Genomic DNA, 16,074 nt, shown 5'->3' with positions numbered 1-16,074 from the left:
AAAAACTGTAAGGTCTCTAAGAAAAAAAGCTTTAAACACAGGAAAACTTCTATGAAGAAATTACAAAGTAATATTAGAGGATATATTCAAAGATATGAATTAATGAAAGATAACATGTTCGTGGATTGGAAGACTCAAAATAATGTCTTTATTCCCCCCCCCCCCATTAATCTATACATCCAATACAATAAAAATCTCAGGACACCTGGGTGGTTCAGTCAGTTAAGAATCCAACTTTTGATTTCAGCTCAGGTTATGATCTCCCTGTTCATGAGATTGAGCCCTAAGTTGCCTGCTTGGGACTCTCTCCCCTTTGGTCTGCCCCTCCCCTGCTTGTGTGTGTGCATGCTCTCTCAAAAAACACTTAACAAAAATCTCAATAGTATTCATTAGAACATGACAAATATCTCAAAATGAATGCAAAATAGCAGAGAGGACAGAAAATGAGATGAAGGAAACCTGTCCTAAGCAGAAAACCTTAGAAAACTCCAGTAGTTAAAGACAGTAAGCTACTGATGAAGAAACAAACAGGACAGAGAGCCCAGAAACAGACTGATATATATGTAGAAATTTGATACGTAAACAGAGAGCAATACAGCTAAATAGTTCTGGAACTGGTTAGTCATTTGAAAAAATGTATTAGATCTCAATTTCATACCATATACAAAAACACATCTGAATAGATCAAAGATACAAATGCAAAAACAAAACTTATCTAATAAAGAATCTTAAGGAAAATGTGTTTATTCCAGAACTATTTATAACAGCAAAATACTGTAAACACTCTAAATGTCTCTTGACAAGGAAATAAATTTTTTTATAAAATAGAATACCATGTAGCAAATAAAATAAATTAGAACTATATGGCAAAATAAAATCTCAATACAGAAACTGAGTGAAGTTGCAGAATGATCTCAGTAACTTACTTAGTTACCTATTACCTAGCAATACTACATATTGCTTATGCACACAGAAATAAACTGTAAAAATACAAAAATATACACAATGAAAACATTAAGTTCACTGTACTAACCTTGTCAGAATACTATTTACAAAATGAAGTAACTGAACAAACAGGACATGATGTGAAGGTTTGACACAGGCAGATAGTGGACATGAGTGTTCATTATCTATTCTTGTATATTTGAAATATTTCATAAAAAATAAGACCCCCTAATACTTTTATCAATTAAAAAAATTTTTTTAAATGTTTGTTTTTGAGAGAGACAGCATGAGCAGGGGAGGGGCAGAGAGAGAGGGAGACACAGAATCCAAAGCAGGCTTCAGACTCTGAGCTATCAGCACAGAGCCCGAAATGAGGCTCGAACTCACCAACCATGAGATCATGACCTAAGCTGAACTCAGACACTTAACCAACTGAGCCACCCAGATGCCCCATGCTTGTATCTGTTTTTATCTAGAGAATGCTGCTTCTGCTGAAAGCAGTCAAACCCCAACCTCTGATGTTTCACTGCTCTGCTGAGTGGGAAACAGCCAACAAGGATTGGCAGAAAGCTGAAGAAATCACATTTCTTTTTCCCTTCCGACTTACCAAGCCTTTAACCATCTTCATGATTCTTAGGATCCCAACTCAGCTGTGGAGTCAGCCACTCTGTCTGGGGTATAAGATTCTAGGCAGGCCTGCACGTGGGTGACCTCTAGGTTCACTACCACAACCATCATTCAGAAACCTGCACAAATTCCTATAGTATGTGGGGGTGATCTGGATATTGTCAGGAATAAATTGGTGACTCTCGGCTCTGGAGAGCCTCCACCTGACCTGTCAACAACAGAGATCTCAGCCAGTGAAGGCTCTCCTACAATCAGTTTGAATCCCGGATATTAAGAGAACACAGAATACATGTATTTGGAATCTGTTCACTTCTCTCCAACTGCACCGGCACCATTTTGTCTGGGCCATCACCATCCGTTGCCTAGAGTACAACAACAGCATCCTACTGGGATCAGTACTTCGGATATGAGTGTAATCCAATCTTCATAGAGGTTAGCACTTGGAAAGATCAGATAAACCCGGTATTCTTCCTTTTGTAAAAACCCAGTAGCTTCCTACTGGATGTAGAATATAAACAATTTTAAGGAAGAGCCTGGAAGTCTGGCCTGCATCCTCCTCTAGCCTCCTCTTCACGCCCCGTTCCTCCTCACTGTACTTCAACTACACTGACCTTCTTTCAGTCCTCAAGACCACCAAACTTTCTCACCTGAAGGATTTCAAAAGGCAATTTCCCTTATCTGGAACATCCATTCCCCTATCCTTTCCATGGATAAATCCTATTCATCTTGCAAGTCTTATCTTAAATGTTACTTCCTCAGAAAGGCCTTCCCTCAACCCTGAGGTCAAACCAAATGCCCTGATATACTCTCAAATGGTATCCTGGACTCTTCCTTTGCAACGTTTACAAGAGCTTGTGTTTACTGGTGTGACTGTGTATAAAGCCTATGAATCTTGCTGAAGTCAGGTTATGTTCAAGACACTCTTCTGTTCAGAGCCCTTCAATGGTTCTCCACCATATGCAGAACACGAAGCAGTCTCTTCAGCATGGCACTTAAGTCTGGCCACAATTTGACAGTAGGGTATCACACGCAGGCAATGAAGAGGCTTAGAATTTAAGTCAGAGTAACTAACTACTGGATCATGAGCAAGTTTTCTGGCCTCCCAGAGACTAAATTTATTTCTCTAAAAAACAGTGGCATTAGTACATGTGGTATGGTTGTTAAAATAATCAGATATCAACTTATGTGAATAGACTTAACAGTAACCTGATACCTATTATTTTGTCTTAAAAAATTTTTTTTTAATTTTTTAAATTAATTCTTTGAGAGACAGAGACAGCATGAACAGGGGAGGTCAGAGAGAGAGGGAAACACAGAATCTGAAGACAGGTTCCAGGCTGAGCTAGCTCTCAGCACAAAGCCCGACGCAGGCTCGAACCCATAAACTGTGAGATCGTGACCTGAGCTGAAGTCAGACGCTTAACCGACTGAGCCACCCAGGCGCTCCCCCCACTCCCTTTTTTTGAAGCAGGCTTCATGCCTAGTGCAGAATCCAACACACGGCTTGAACTCATGAACCACCCGAGATCAAGACCTGAGCTGAGATCAAGAGTTGGATGCTTAACTGACTGAGCCACCCAGGTGTCACAAATTTTTATTTTTTCCTTTGTGTAAAATAACATAAAATTTACCATTAGTAACATTTAGCACATTTACAACGTTGTGCAAAAAAAATCACTGCTTGCTAATTCTTTTTGTTACTTCTTTTTAACACTTCTCCCTCTCTATCCATAATGACACAATTCTGTTTCGAGTATCTCCTTTTAAGACCAACTGTAATCTAGTTTCCTAAAGTTGTTCCTCATCTCTAAGCGCTGGTAATAACTGCTGTATTTGTCTAAAGCACTTAACGCTTACCTTTCTTCTAATACAGTTGAATACTTACCCAATCTGCCTACTAGCCTAGGAGTTCTTTGAGAGCTAAAGCCAACATTTTACCTTTATTTCGGAAGAAAGTAACATGTTCCTTTAGAAGACCTTTCTGCTTTGAGGGTTTTCTTTCTGATTCTATACTTACTCTAAACTAGGAAAACTGCCATTTTCCAACTGAATGGCAGAAATTATCAGAGACTTTCCATATTAGAACAAAGAACTATAAGCTAAAGAGTGTGCAGTTCATCGTGTTTATGAGACACATGGCCTTTTTAGGTGTGGCTTTCATGTCTTAACATGTTCAATAACCTACAAACCAAGATTAAGAATGTCTTTAGTGCCAGTCCTCTGCATGTTAACAGTCATAGTCTACAAAGAACTAACTCCTTGGCTGCTTTTTTGGAGCTCATCTCTTATTTAGGTTGCTATGCACACTTCCACAGTATGTCCGAGGGAGGAAGTTCACAGGACTCTCCCAAGCAGCGTATGCCTAGCAGGCTAACAAGAACAGACTGCCCTTCCAAGACCGGTTTCCCCTTTCAATAATAGTATTAACAAACAACAACACAGGGGTATACAACGGTTTATGATGTGCTTTCATATACATAATCCCATCTGGTCTTGGTAGAACCTATCCAGATGTAATCTTAGGAAGCCAAAGTATGTAAGACTACATTTTACCATTTCTTTCTGGATTGAGAGCAATTCTGCTCCCTTCTTCAGAGCCAAGAAAGGTGAGGAAGAAAGCTGTAGAAGCCAATTTAAATTTACTGCATTGTTCATCACAGGCCCACCACTGGACAGTAAGCAGCATGAAGGAAGGCACTGCATCTGTTTTGTTTACCAACAGAACATAACACCATGCATACACTATGACAGGCACATACTGGTATTTCAGTAAATATTTGTGAATTAATAAATGAATCAGATTATAATGGGATGCAGAAGATGGATACATCTAAGGAAGGTCACTAGATAAAGCTAAGCATGAAAATACTTGCTTTATTTTGTGGAGAGTTTTTAATTTGCCACACGATTCTAGAGACCAATAACACTACACTCCAGTAAGAGATTATCAGCTCTACTAATTGGTGCAGCTCTTAGCTACCTCTTACCTTGATTCGTGAACTGGGGTTCAACATGATGTATTTAATGGAACCTTGGATGTTCTCTGTCCAGGAGACCAGCCAAGTAACCTTGTTATCATGTCGGACCTCTTTCCATTTATGTCCTGTGGGAGGAGAAGGAACCTTGGCATCTCTGCGGAAATAATAAGGCAGAAGGGCAGCGAAATGAGAAATGAGGCACAATTTCACCTTTCATGACCTAAAGTGGATAAATCTGCTGAGTATGTATTCCCAAATTTCCTCATCACCAGTCAGTAATTGAAAAATACTTGGAGATCTACACAGGGAAACACTGCATTGTTCCCAAAGGGCCTCTTTAAACCTGGGAAATACTCCCAGCAACAGTGTTCTCAAGAACAAAGGAAGCCCCTACTTTATTTCTGGCCCAAACAATGAGCTGTACTCACTTGCTACAATTGATGATTATGTCCTCAGGCATGATCCGTCTCTTCAGCATGCCCATCTTGGGGTGGTTGCCACGGCCACGGAAAAGTCCAGGAGGTTCTATCTTGAAGTTGGCAATCCTTTCTCTGTGGTTATCCATAATACAGAAACCATATTCTTTCAGTAATTTTTCATTCTCCTCTTTGATTTTCTGGAACACAGCAAGGAAGTACTCAAAAGGGATTCAAATTGCTATTCCCTGCTCCTATTTTATCTCTTACCTGAGAACAGGCCAAGATAGAGAAAAGTCTAAAATTCACTAAGAAATAAATGCAAATAGGGGTGCCTGGCTGGCTCAGTCAAAATAGCATGAATCTTGATCTCAGTTGTGAGTTTGAGTCCCACAATGAGTGTAGACGTTTTAAAAAAAATTTTTTTTGTTAAGGGAAAGAAATGCAAATAAGGATAACCTCTTACAGAATTTCCAAACTTAAATACAATAAAATTCCCCAAAATACCTACCTTTAACACTTGACTTCCAACTACAGATTCAAAATTGATTCTCTTCTCTTAAAGGATTTAGGTGTGGACATGTTACATAGGTTATTTTTAAATATATCTTTAATTTTTTTTAATGTTTTTTTATTTATTTTTGATACAGAGAGAGAGCGTGAGCGAGCATGAGAGGGGGAGGGGCAGAGAGAGGAGGAGACACAGAACCGGAAGCAGGCTCCAGGCTCTGAGCTGTGAGCACAGAGCCTGAGGTGGGGCTCGAACCCACAAATATAAGATCTGACCTGAGCCGAAGTCGGAGGCTTAACCGACTGAGCCACCCAGGCGCCCCTTAAATATAACTTTAAAAACTAACATCAGTTTGTTGAGTAGTGTCAAAACGGCAGACGGGAAACACTCTGACAGGCCTCATACAGAACATCTCCATGTTTCCTCACAGTTTCCAGACACATTTAGTTGAACAGCACTTCAGATGGGTTTTCAAGGCCAAATATACCTATCACAGATTCTTTCCTAGGTATATGGGCACATACATTGTCTACTTTGCGATCCTGGCTCCAAAAAAGGAGAGTGGAAGTGGAATTTGGAGCCTTCTTACCCTCTGCTGACTCTTTCATCATATTATACTTAGAAATTCAACATAACTAAGTCCTGTTGCTCTTGTGGGTGGAAACAGATTCAGAACTTGCTGGCAACAGGTGTCCTTGGCCAGGGCTCTGACAAGGTGATACTTATGAAACCTTCCTATCTTTGGATCACTATTTGCAAAAACAAAGCTCCAAAATGGTTAAGGTTTAAAAAAAAAAAAAAAAAACAGCAACCCAACCCTGAAGTAAATAATAAGCCAAGTTTCACTAGTTTGGAATACTGAACAGGCTAAACTGGGACCAAAAAGTCTGGTGCAATTATCATTCTTACAGTAACTCGATTTTTAAACTAAAGGTCAAACAGGCACCATCAAACAATGAGTTATATAAATACAGTGACCTAAACTGTATAAATATGCAAGTGCTTCAAGATATGAAAATTATAGGGCTTCAAAATTCCTTAAAATCCTTAACTTCTGGACCTCCAATGGAAAGAAAAGAAAGAAAAAGAAGAAAAAAAAAGGAAAAAGTAAAAGAAAAATAAGAAAAAGAACCTTTGGCCTGAATTTCTGTATGTAGATCAAGGTCTGGAAAACTTTTTCTAGACAGAAAATGTTTTAGTCTTGAGAGCTATATGGTCTCTGTTGGACCTACTCAACTGTTACTGTCTCACAGAAACAGCAACAGAGGCTATTTAAACAACTAGCTGTGGCTGTGTCCCAATACAACTTTGAAATAAAAACAGCCTATAGTTTATCTCTTGGTACAACAGAAGAAAATGACATCCCGTTGGATCCTAGAAAGATCATTCTGGAATGAAAATGGAAACGGATGGAGCATGGCTAGATCCCAGGGTAAAACAAATCAAGAAGAGGGACATACAGGGACAATATTATCTGTTTAAAACCCTAATATCCAGAAGCCACTGTGCAGGTCTGCCCATCCTTCAATACTGTATTACTGGAATTACTGACTGGTTTTTAGATCAAAAGAGCACCAGGTTCTTATACTGCACCATTAAATAAAGTGTCTATTATTCACAATTTCCAGAATCGAAAACTCCTAAGAAAATTTAAATTTTATTAGGCCAAGAATCCTAAATCTTCATTCAGTATAGGGGCCATGTGAAATTACTGAAGTCAAAGCTGTGTTGAAGAAGAAAATTAGATGAACGAATCACTATTCCAAAATTCTCCAGAAGTTTCAGAAATTCTATCATACCAGTTTTTCTTCCTTGCTCATCTGTTTGCGAGCTTCTGACTGGGCTTTGAAATATTGACTCATCTGGGTAAAATCACATTTGCTTAAATTGGTGATAATAGTCTTCTCTTCATTAGTCATTTCCTAGTCAAAAGAGGGGGGAGACAGAAGAAGAAGGTAAATGTACTATTTAATCCCCTGGGTTTCTTTGTGATTACAGCAAACCACCAATTTTTTCAGCCAAAAATGTTTGGAAGAGGTAGACAATCTAAATTTGTGAGTTTCGAAAAATAAAATGACATTATTTTATTACTTTGTTTATAAAATATTGAATAGAAAAAAGCTTTACATGATTTATCACTGAAAAAGCTCATGTAACTCTTAGGTAATTTCTTGAGCTCACTACACCCTGCCACATCTAGAGGCCTGTGTATCCCACAGTTGAGAAACATGAATATGTATCATTTCCTTTAGTAATGAGAGAAATATTGCCACACTCATTCTCTCTTAGAAACATCCCTGCTCTACTCACTTATTAAATGTTATTTCCAGAGCTATTTAGAAGGTAAACTTCACCTCAGCCCCTGTTCACATTATCCAAAATGAGAATAAGGAGATTGTTTAAAATCATCTAAACTGATGCAGGACACGTGATTTCAAGAGCAGAAAGTACCAAAAGCATGAACAGCTCTCTACAACAGCAGACAGAGAGCAGGCAGTCCTACAGAGACTTCGCTCAACCAGAGCTCAAGTCTTTTGTTTGGTGTAATAAACTCCCTCCTGCAGCCAGATGAAAGTGAGAGGAAAGAAATATAAATATTCTTTTTGGATAGAAAATCTATGTAATACAGCAATAGGGAAAAAAGAAAAACTTTAAATACAATAAAATCCATAAAGCTCAAATTTTACATCAGAATTTTTTGTGAAGTTACAGTTTACTATTTAGAATTTGATTAATAGCTCTGCAAGGTGCTAGGATATTAACACATGGGCTACAATACCTTTCTCCAGTCTTTAAAGAAATTTTTCCTAAATATTTCCTTAGTAGTATATTCATGGTCGAGCATTTTTGCAAAGAATGTAGCTACTTCTTCTGCTTTGGGGCTCAGCTTCATGACTTTACCTAGAGGAAAAAGTGGTTCCAAAAATTGAGGTATATAATTCATGTTTTCAGTATCAATACTGAGCTCTGGAGAGGTCTTCTAACTAATCGTTTACCTTCCCAAGGTATACAAAGCTCTGGTGACACATGCTAACAACAACAGAGACAATACACTGATTTATAGCTAGTTGTACAAGTTCTCCTTCCATTTAGCAGATATTTACCTGGGTCATTCTCTGGAGACTATGCCAGTAAACTGTTCCCAGGTGCCTGCTCAGGACAGGGATGAGCTGGGGGAGGCCCAGCCACTCTTCCTTTTCCTTTCAGCAAGCAGGGTCCTTTACCTCTTCAATGGTTTTTAAAAATCAAATCCTCAGAGGGACTCCTGCCAGTGCTAAGCTAAGCAGCCTCTGTTCAAGAAGGGGAGGAAGGGATAGGGCAGGGAGTAGAAGAAAGGAATTGTGGGGAAAAGAAATAGGCATCTTTCTCCTTTAAAGTTAGGTGGGTAGAATATGAATAAAATAATATATATCCACAGCAGGCAAGCCCAGATACCGCACACGAAAAATCTAAATAAGACCTTCCTCTAGAACTCCGGTACTCGAAGTGTGGTTCACAGATCAGCAGCACTAGCACCACGTGGGAGTTCTGTTAGAAATGCAGAATCTCAAGCACCAACTCAGATTTACAGATTCAGCAAGTGCATTTTAAGAGACCCTCAGGTGACTTGTGTGCATACTAGAGTTTGAGATGATTGCTCTGGAACACACTAGGAGGTTGCCTCTTTCAGGGAAATAAGACTCATCCAGAGCACAAGGGATGATTGGGATTCTCGGTAGCATGCACATGTTAGCAAAAGCTGTTCTAAAGAAATCCTGATGTTATACAATAAAAAATGCTAACCTGTAGTGTATATCTGAATGAAGCCTAGGGGTTCTGTGTACCTTAATTAGATAATAAAGCAATAAAGGGAAGTACTTGGGAGTTTAATCTACTTTTAAAATAAGAGTATCTTTAACAGTACTCTTAGGGACAATTTCCATTTTTTTTCTTGAACATCCAGCCTTACAACAACATGTGGAACTAATCCACAGCATAATAATTTGACTATACTGAAAATGAGGTTAAATACCATCCCACTGTCTTACTATTACATAGGTACTAAAATTCACCAACGATTTTCACTTTCATTATACAAACTAAAACTTAACCAGAAATCCATCCATTTCAAAACTCAGAAGACAACTCATTTCATGATGGCTGGGAAGTCATCATCCCTAATTGCAGGGTACAGAAAATTGTGGCACAAAACTGAAATCGTCAGGGTAGACAGAACTTGCGTGGAATCTGCAACTCAAAAGGCCAACAGGTGGCACCACATTCCCCATTCAAACCTCCTCCTCTTCCCCCAACTCCATCCCCACAAGCTCCTGCCTCTGAAAGAAGTTACTTTGGGGAGAATAGGGTTATTAGCTTTCAAGGCTTTCTGGCACTTCTTCAGCTCTCTGAAGGTCTGAACCAGAGTTGCCAGTAAAGTTGTAACATGTTTCTTTTTCCTTTTTTTTCCTTAATGTTTATTTATTTTTGAGAGAGACAGAGAGAGAGAGCTGGAGCAAGGGAGGAGCAGAGAGAGAGAGAGAGAGAGCTCCAGGCTCCAAGCTGTCAAGAGAGTCCGATGTGGGGCTCGAACCCACAAACCACAAGGATCATGCCCTGAGCCAAAGTCAGATACTTAACTGAGCCACCTAGGTGCCCCATAATGTTTCTGATATAAAGGAAAACATTAAGTCACTAAAAATAAAATAAATGAAATAAAGTAAATGACAAGAAAAGAATGTAAACTGTTCTCAGGTCTGTTTGACATAAACCAGTATCAACAAATATTTGAAAAATAAAAAAGTGGAGACTCTCTGGGCAATTTTACTGAATTCTGTACCAACAGAAGAAGGAATTTTGATGCCTCCTGTTTTAGATGAGCTGTCCAAAGAGGAAATGATAGCTCTCCAGCAGCAAAGTGGTGGGAAAAGGACTTGCTTAAGATTCCTGGCAATGGGAGCACTTTGTGGAAAAGGCTGAGCTCTAGAAAGAAGAAACTGCTGAGTCAGGGCTGAAAACTGGAGGTTCTCAGCAGAGGCTCTAGAAAGAAGAAACTGCTGAGTCAGGGCTGAAAACTGGAGGTTCTCAGCAGAGGCTCTAGAAAGAAGAAACTGCTGAGTCAGGGCTGAAAACTGGAGGTTCTCAGCAGAGGCCAATCACTGCGTCAGCAACTCAGTGCCCTGAGCCTCCCTGGCAGGTCCGAAGAAGTCTGAGAACTCTTTTCCCTAGACAGCAGGCAGGACTTACAGTATCAGTACAGGACTAAATATCCAAATACAACACCCTGATTTATTGCCCAATGGGAGTTCACATAATCAAAGGGAAGAAATACCAGTGAGAAACCCAACTGGGAAAATGGTAATAGCTGGAGCGCCTATAATGGAGGACTGGGCAAGAACGAAGAAAGGACCACAGTGTCCAGTGATGACTGGTTCAGGCGTTGGCTTCCCATCTTGAAAAGAGAAACCCAGAGACTAGAGAATCCAGCTTTTCTTCAAATCATTTTGCACCTCAAAGTGGGGCTTTACCTCAAAGGGGGGCTTTACTAGTTGAGCTTTCTACAGCTCTTGGTAAATCAAGACCTGAGCTACAGAATACATGGACTTTTAGGATTGTCTTCTTCAAAGGTTCTAGGCTCTTTTTCCTCATTGGAATTTGGCTTTGGAGTCATATTTAAGTAACCAATTATGAGGGCTAATAGAACTCTGTCCTGTGTGCTCTGGTCAACACAAGTCAGAATGTTTATCTGATGCAAGCATCTGTCATTCAGGCTCTGGGGTCCTGGTAGACTGCAAATGTCATGAAATCAGAGAGTAGTCAATTATTATCCAGTGCTGGGTCTTGGTGTCTAACACAGGCACACTGAGTAAAAAATGAATTCAAGTTTGCCAAGCTTGACACTTTCCCCACTTGCAAGACCCAGTATAATATACTGCCTTTATCTATAAGGAACTGTGGCCCTAAGGCCACAATTGGCAGACAAGGAGATGTACCAGAACTCTCTCGAGTATTTTCACCACTAATGCCTTTAGGCAGTTTTTCTGCCCAGTATTTCTCAAAGCTTGGTCAGCAGATCCCTTGGTCCAGAACCACCCAATACTATTCACATCTATGAAATGAGTCCAGATCCATTAGCAAATCTTGAGCACATAAGGGTCCAGGGGGGAAATGCTCTAGCCATTTCTGGATAGAACTCTTGGAATGAGGGAGACCAGTTGAACATTCCCATCTGCACAGTGCTACACTGCAAATAGGAAGAATGTTAAAGGTACTCTTCCAATTCTTCAACTCAAGAACGGAAAACACCACTGGTAGTTCATGGACAACTCTGAGTGTCTGACACCTACCAGCCCTACCTAGAGACTGATGGCTGACTAATCTTCAGCTGATGAGCAGCTTATCAGCTTGCATTGTATTGCTAAGGTAAACTGCTACTATTCAAGTAAGGCTTTTCTAATAAATCTTGCAAAGATAAACACATTTAACATGGTCCCCAAGACTTAACAGCCTCTTTTTCTCAAGGCAGTTCCTTCATCACCAAATGGGCCTTTAAGAGTTAAGTAAACACCTGATGACCATTCCCCCAAACCACACAATGACAATAAAACAAACTGAAATAAACAGGGATTATATAGCACAAGATCCCTCATTTCCTATTCCTAAAACAGAAGTGGACTCTTCTTGGCCAAGAATTAGATAACCTTGGAACAACTCACCATCATAGTAAAACTTGACACTCTCTGGAAGAGGTTCATATGGTGGAGCAAAAACAGGGCCTTTATGTTCTAGGAATTTCCATTTGATGCCTTCAGGATAGCGCTCTTCTTCCCACCTTTAAAAAACAAAGTATAACTCCATTTAGTGATCACCTAATATAGAAACTGTCACTTACTAAATACCCAATGAATTTATCATTCAATTGGTTGGTACTCTAAAATAACTCTGGGGCCCACATTCAAGGCCTGCATCAAAAAAACCAGTATTCTTCACCTTGAAAAAGCCAACACTTCACGATAAGTGGAATACTCAAGTGTACACAGGAAAATATAGTTCAACAGTTCAGTTCTAGCACTAGATACAAAGGATCCCCACTCAAGGAGCTTGGCAATCACTGGGAGCTTTGGAAATGGAACAGCTGTTTTACCACCATGGGACACACAACAGGAGTACTGGTTATGGGCTGATACACAGAAAAAGGCCTCCTGGGAGTAGAGATGCCAGGTGAAGGTATATGGAAAATAACCCTATAAGAAAGCATAAGATGGAACTGAAGACTGGGAAATAGTTTAAGGTACTCCTGTTTACCTAGAGCTATCTAGCAGACACTGACAAATGAATGTAGAGTTTAGCGCAAAGAGCTTTTAAAAAAGCCTTAAAAATGATCAGACATACAGAAAAAGACAAATACAAGGAACATCATATCCCCATCACATTCAACAACTGCTAATATTATGCTAAGTTTCCTAATTTTTGTTGAACCATTTCAGCAATGTAAACTGTAGATATTTTACCTCACCTCTAAATAGTTCACCTGTAAACATAAAGATATTCTCTCACATAACTATAATACTATTATCACATCTAACATTAGCTTCATTCTAAATACCTAGACCATACTAAAAACTTCCCAATTATACTCAAAATGTATTTTATAGGCCAGGATCCAACTAAGGATCATGCACTGCAATTGGATAATAGGTCTCAAAGTCTTTCTCACCATCACCACCATTTTGTGTAAGAATCAGTTGTGTTACAGATAGAATATTTTATTATTATTATATGTTTTATTTTATAGAGATAAAGAGCCCCAATGAGGGAGGGGGATGGGGGAATGAAGAGAGAGTAGAGAGTGTGAGGGGGGAAAGAAAGAGGAAAGGGGGGGAAGGAGGGAGAGGGAGAGAGAGGGAGAGAGAGAGGGGGAGAGGGAGGGAGGGAGGGAGAGGGAGAAGGAGGGAGGGAGAATGAACGAGAATATCTTAAGCAGGCTCCCCGCCAAGCGCAGAGCCCAACACAAGGCTCAATCCCACAACCCTGGGGTCATTACCTGAGCCAAAATTGAGAATCAGATGCTCAACTGACTGAACCACCCAGACACCCAGAAGAGAATATTTAAAAACTTCACAGATTTTAATCTTCAATATTTCTACTTTAAAATTAAAAGCTCTAAAGCTCTACATAATACTTCTGAAGGCTAGTTATGCATATTATTTCCTATTATCTAACTATAATATTTTTTCCAACTCCAATATTTTTAAAGAATTTTTTAGGGGCACCTGGGTGGCTCAGTTGGTTAAGCGTCTGGCTTCGGCTCAGGTCATGATCTCACGGTTTGTGGGTTCGAGCCCCGTGTTGGGTTCTGTGCTGACAGCTAGCTCAGAGCTTGGAGCCTGCTTCAGATTCTGTGTCCCCTCCCCCTTTCCGTCCTTCCCTGCTCGCACTGTCTCTCAAAAATAAATTAAAAATTAAAAAATTTTTAAAAACCCCAAAATTTAAAAACATGTTTATAGATTTTTGAGAGAGTGAGGGACAGAGCACGAGGTGGGTAGGGGCAGAGAGGCAAACACTGGATAGGGAAAAAGGAAGAGAGAGGGAAAGAGGGAGGGAGGGAGTAAGGGGGCGGGGAGGAGAGAGAGAGAATGAATGAATCCCAAGCAGGCTCCATCCTAAGCCCGAAAATGAGTCAGCCACTCAATTGACTGAGCCACCCAGGTGCCCCTAACTTCAATATTTTAAACAAAGTTCAGAAACATCAAATAAAAATTACACATACCAAACTGCTGTAAAAAGAGCAACACTATAAAACCAAAGTCAACACAGATGGTCAAATGATTTCTGACAGGGTGCTAAGACCATACAATGGAGGTTTTTCAGCAAATGATGTTGGGAAAACTAGACATTCACGTGCAAAAGAATGAAGTTGGGTCCTTACCTTACACTATATACAAAAACAAGCTCAAAATGGATCACAGACACAAACAGGCTAAAATTATAAAACTCTTAAAAGAAAACATAGGGCAAAAGCTTCATGACCCTGCATTTAGGAATGATTTGTTAGATCAGACGACAAAAACACAGACAACAAAAGAAAAAGATCAATTGGACTACAAAGTTAAAAACTGTACAAAAGGATACAATCAACAGTGACAAGGCAACCCACAAATGAGAGAAAATATCTGCAAAGCATATTATCTGATGAAAGACTAACATCCAGAATAAAGAACTACAACAAGAAAAGAACAAACCTAATTAAAAAATAGGAAAAGGACCTGAATACACACTTCTCCAAAGATACACAAATGGCCAGTGAGCATCTGAAAAAAATGTTCAACATCACCAATCATTAGGAAATGTAAGTCAAAACTATGAGAGAGATATCACTCACACCTATTAGGACTATTATGAAAACAAAAACAAACCAGAAAATAACAAGTGTTGAGGAGGATATGGAGAAAATAGAATCCTTTGCACCATTGTTGAGAATGTCAACTGTGCAGCCCACTGTGGAAAGCAGTACAGTGAATGCCTGAAAGTTAGACCCAGAACTACCATATGATCCAGCAATTCCACTCCTAGCAATATACCTGAAACAATTCAAAGCAGGTATTTAAACAAATATTTGTTCTCCAACATTCATAGCAGCACTATGCACAACTGCCAAAAGGTGGAAACAATCCAAGTATCCATCGGTACATCAATGGATAAACCAGACGTGGTCTACATATACAATGAAATGTTATTCAGCCTTAAGAAAGACGGACAACTTGACACATAACACAGATGAACCTTGAAGACATTTTGTTAAGTGAAATAAGCCAGTCACAAAAGGCCATATTGTGTATTTCCACTTACATGAGGTTATGTAATCAAATTTAGAGACAGAAAGCAGAAGGGCAGTTACCAGGGGCCAAGGGAAAGGGGGAAGGAGGGAGAGTTACTGTTTAACAGAGTTTCAGTTTTGTAAGATGAAGAGTTCTGGAGAAAGATGGGATGGGATGGTGGTGGTAATGGCTACAATGTGAATGTTCTTAATACCACTTAACTGCACACTTAAATAGTTAATAGGGAAAATTCTAGGTTTTTGTATAACTAAAAACAATTTTTTAAAAAACACCTCAAAAGTAAAGATTTAACAAAATCTTAAACCTAAACGGAGCACTGCATTAAAGATTCTCGATAGCCAACCTACCCCTTCTACATATGAAACTGGTAGAATCTACCAGCTAGCCACTGGCAAAGAAAGGCTTAGATTCAGAGACCCATCCAAATCCCAGAGTCTGTTACTCTCCAGACCAGAAAAAAATCCACACGTATGTGTATGTATGTATGAAGTGTGTAGACATGTATATGAGAGCAACTGCAAGAAACCTGTGTGCAGCAGTCAGAGAGTCACTGTGTAGAGACGAAGAACACCATGTTTTCCCTTATACTGGGACTTGTTTCCATTCTTCTCATCAACTCCAGTGGTGGTGATTGTATTTTATTGGGGGGGGGGCGGTAGGGAAAGGGGCAAAAAGAGAGGGAGGGAAAGAATCCTAAGCAGTTTCACAGGGGAGCTGGATCCGATGAACTGTGAGATCATGACCTGACCCCAAACCAAGAGTCAGACACTTAACTGAGCCAC

General features: G+C 39.7%; 1 protein-coding gene across 2 annotated transcripts in view; it reads right to left on the bottom strand.

Moving 5' to 3' along the window:
* Positions 1-16,074, bottom strand: part of TOP1 (DNA topoisomerase I) — an 89,664-nt gene that overhangs the window by 16,872 nt on the left and 56,718 nt on the right. For both annotated transcript variants that reach the window (XM_029919052.1, XM_029919051.1), the window contains 5 exons: positions 12,170-12,285; positions 8,257-8,378; positions 7,277-7,399; positions 4,979-5,166; positions 4,560-4,704 (listed from right to left, as the gene is read on the bottom strand). In XM_029919052.1, the coding sequence (XP_029774912.1) occupies positions 4,560-4,704; positions 4,979-5,166; positions 7,277-7,399; positions 8,257-8,378; positions 12,170-12,285 (694 nt within the window). The remainder of the gene's footprint in view (positions 1-4,559; positions 4,705-4,978; positions 5,167-7,276; positions 7,400-8,256; positions 8,379-12,169; positions 12,286-16,074) is intronic.

The sequence above is a fragment of the Suricata suricatta genome, chromosome 12 (assembly GCF_006229205.1).
Source record: "Suricata suricatta isolate VVHF042 chromosome 12, meerkat_22Aug2017_6uvM2_HiC, whole genome shotgun sequence".
Taxonomy (NCBI): Eukaryota; Metazoa; Chordata; class Mammalia; order Carnivora; family Herpestidae; genus Suricata; species Suricata suricatta.
The sequence above is the reverse complement of the archived record's forward strand: the minus strand, read 5'-3'. Positions and strand labels throughout refer to the sequence as shown.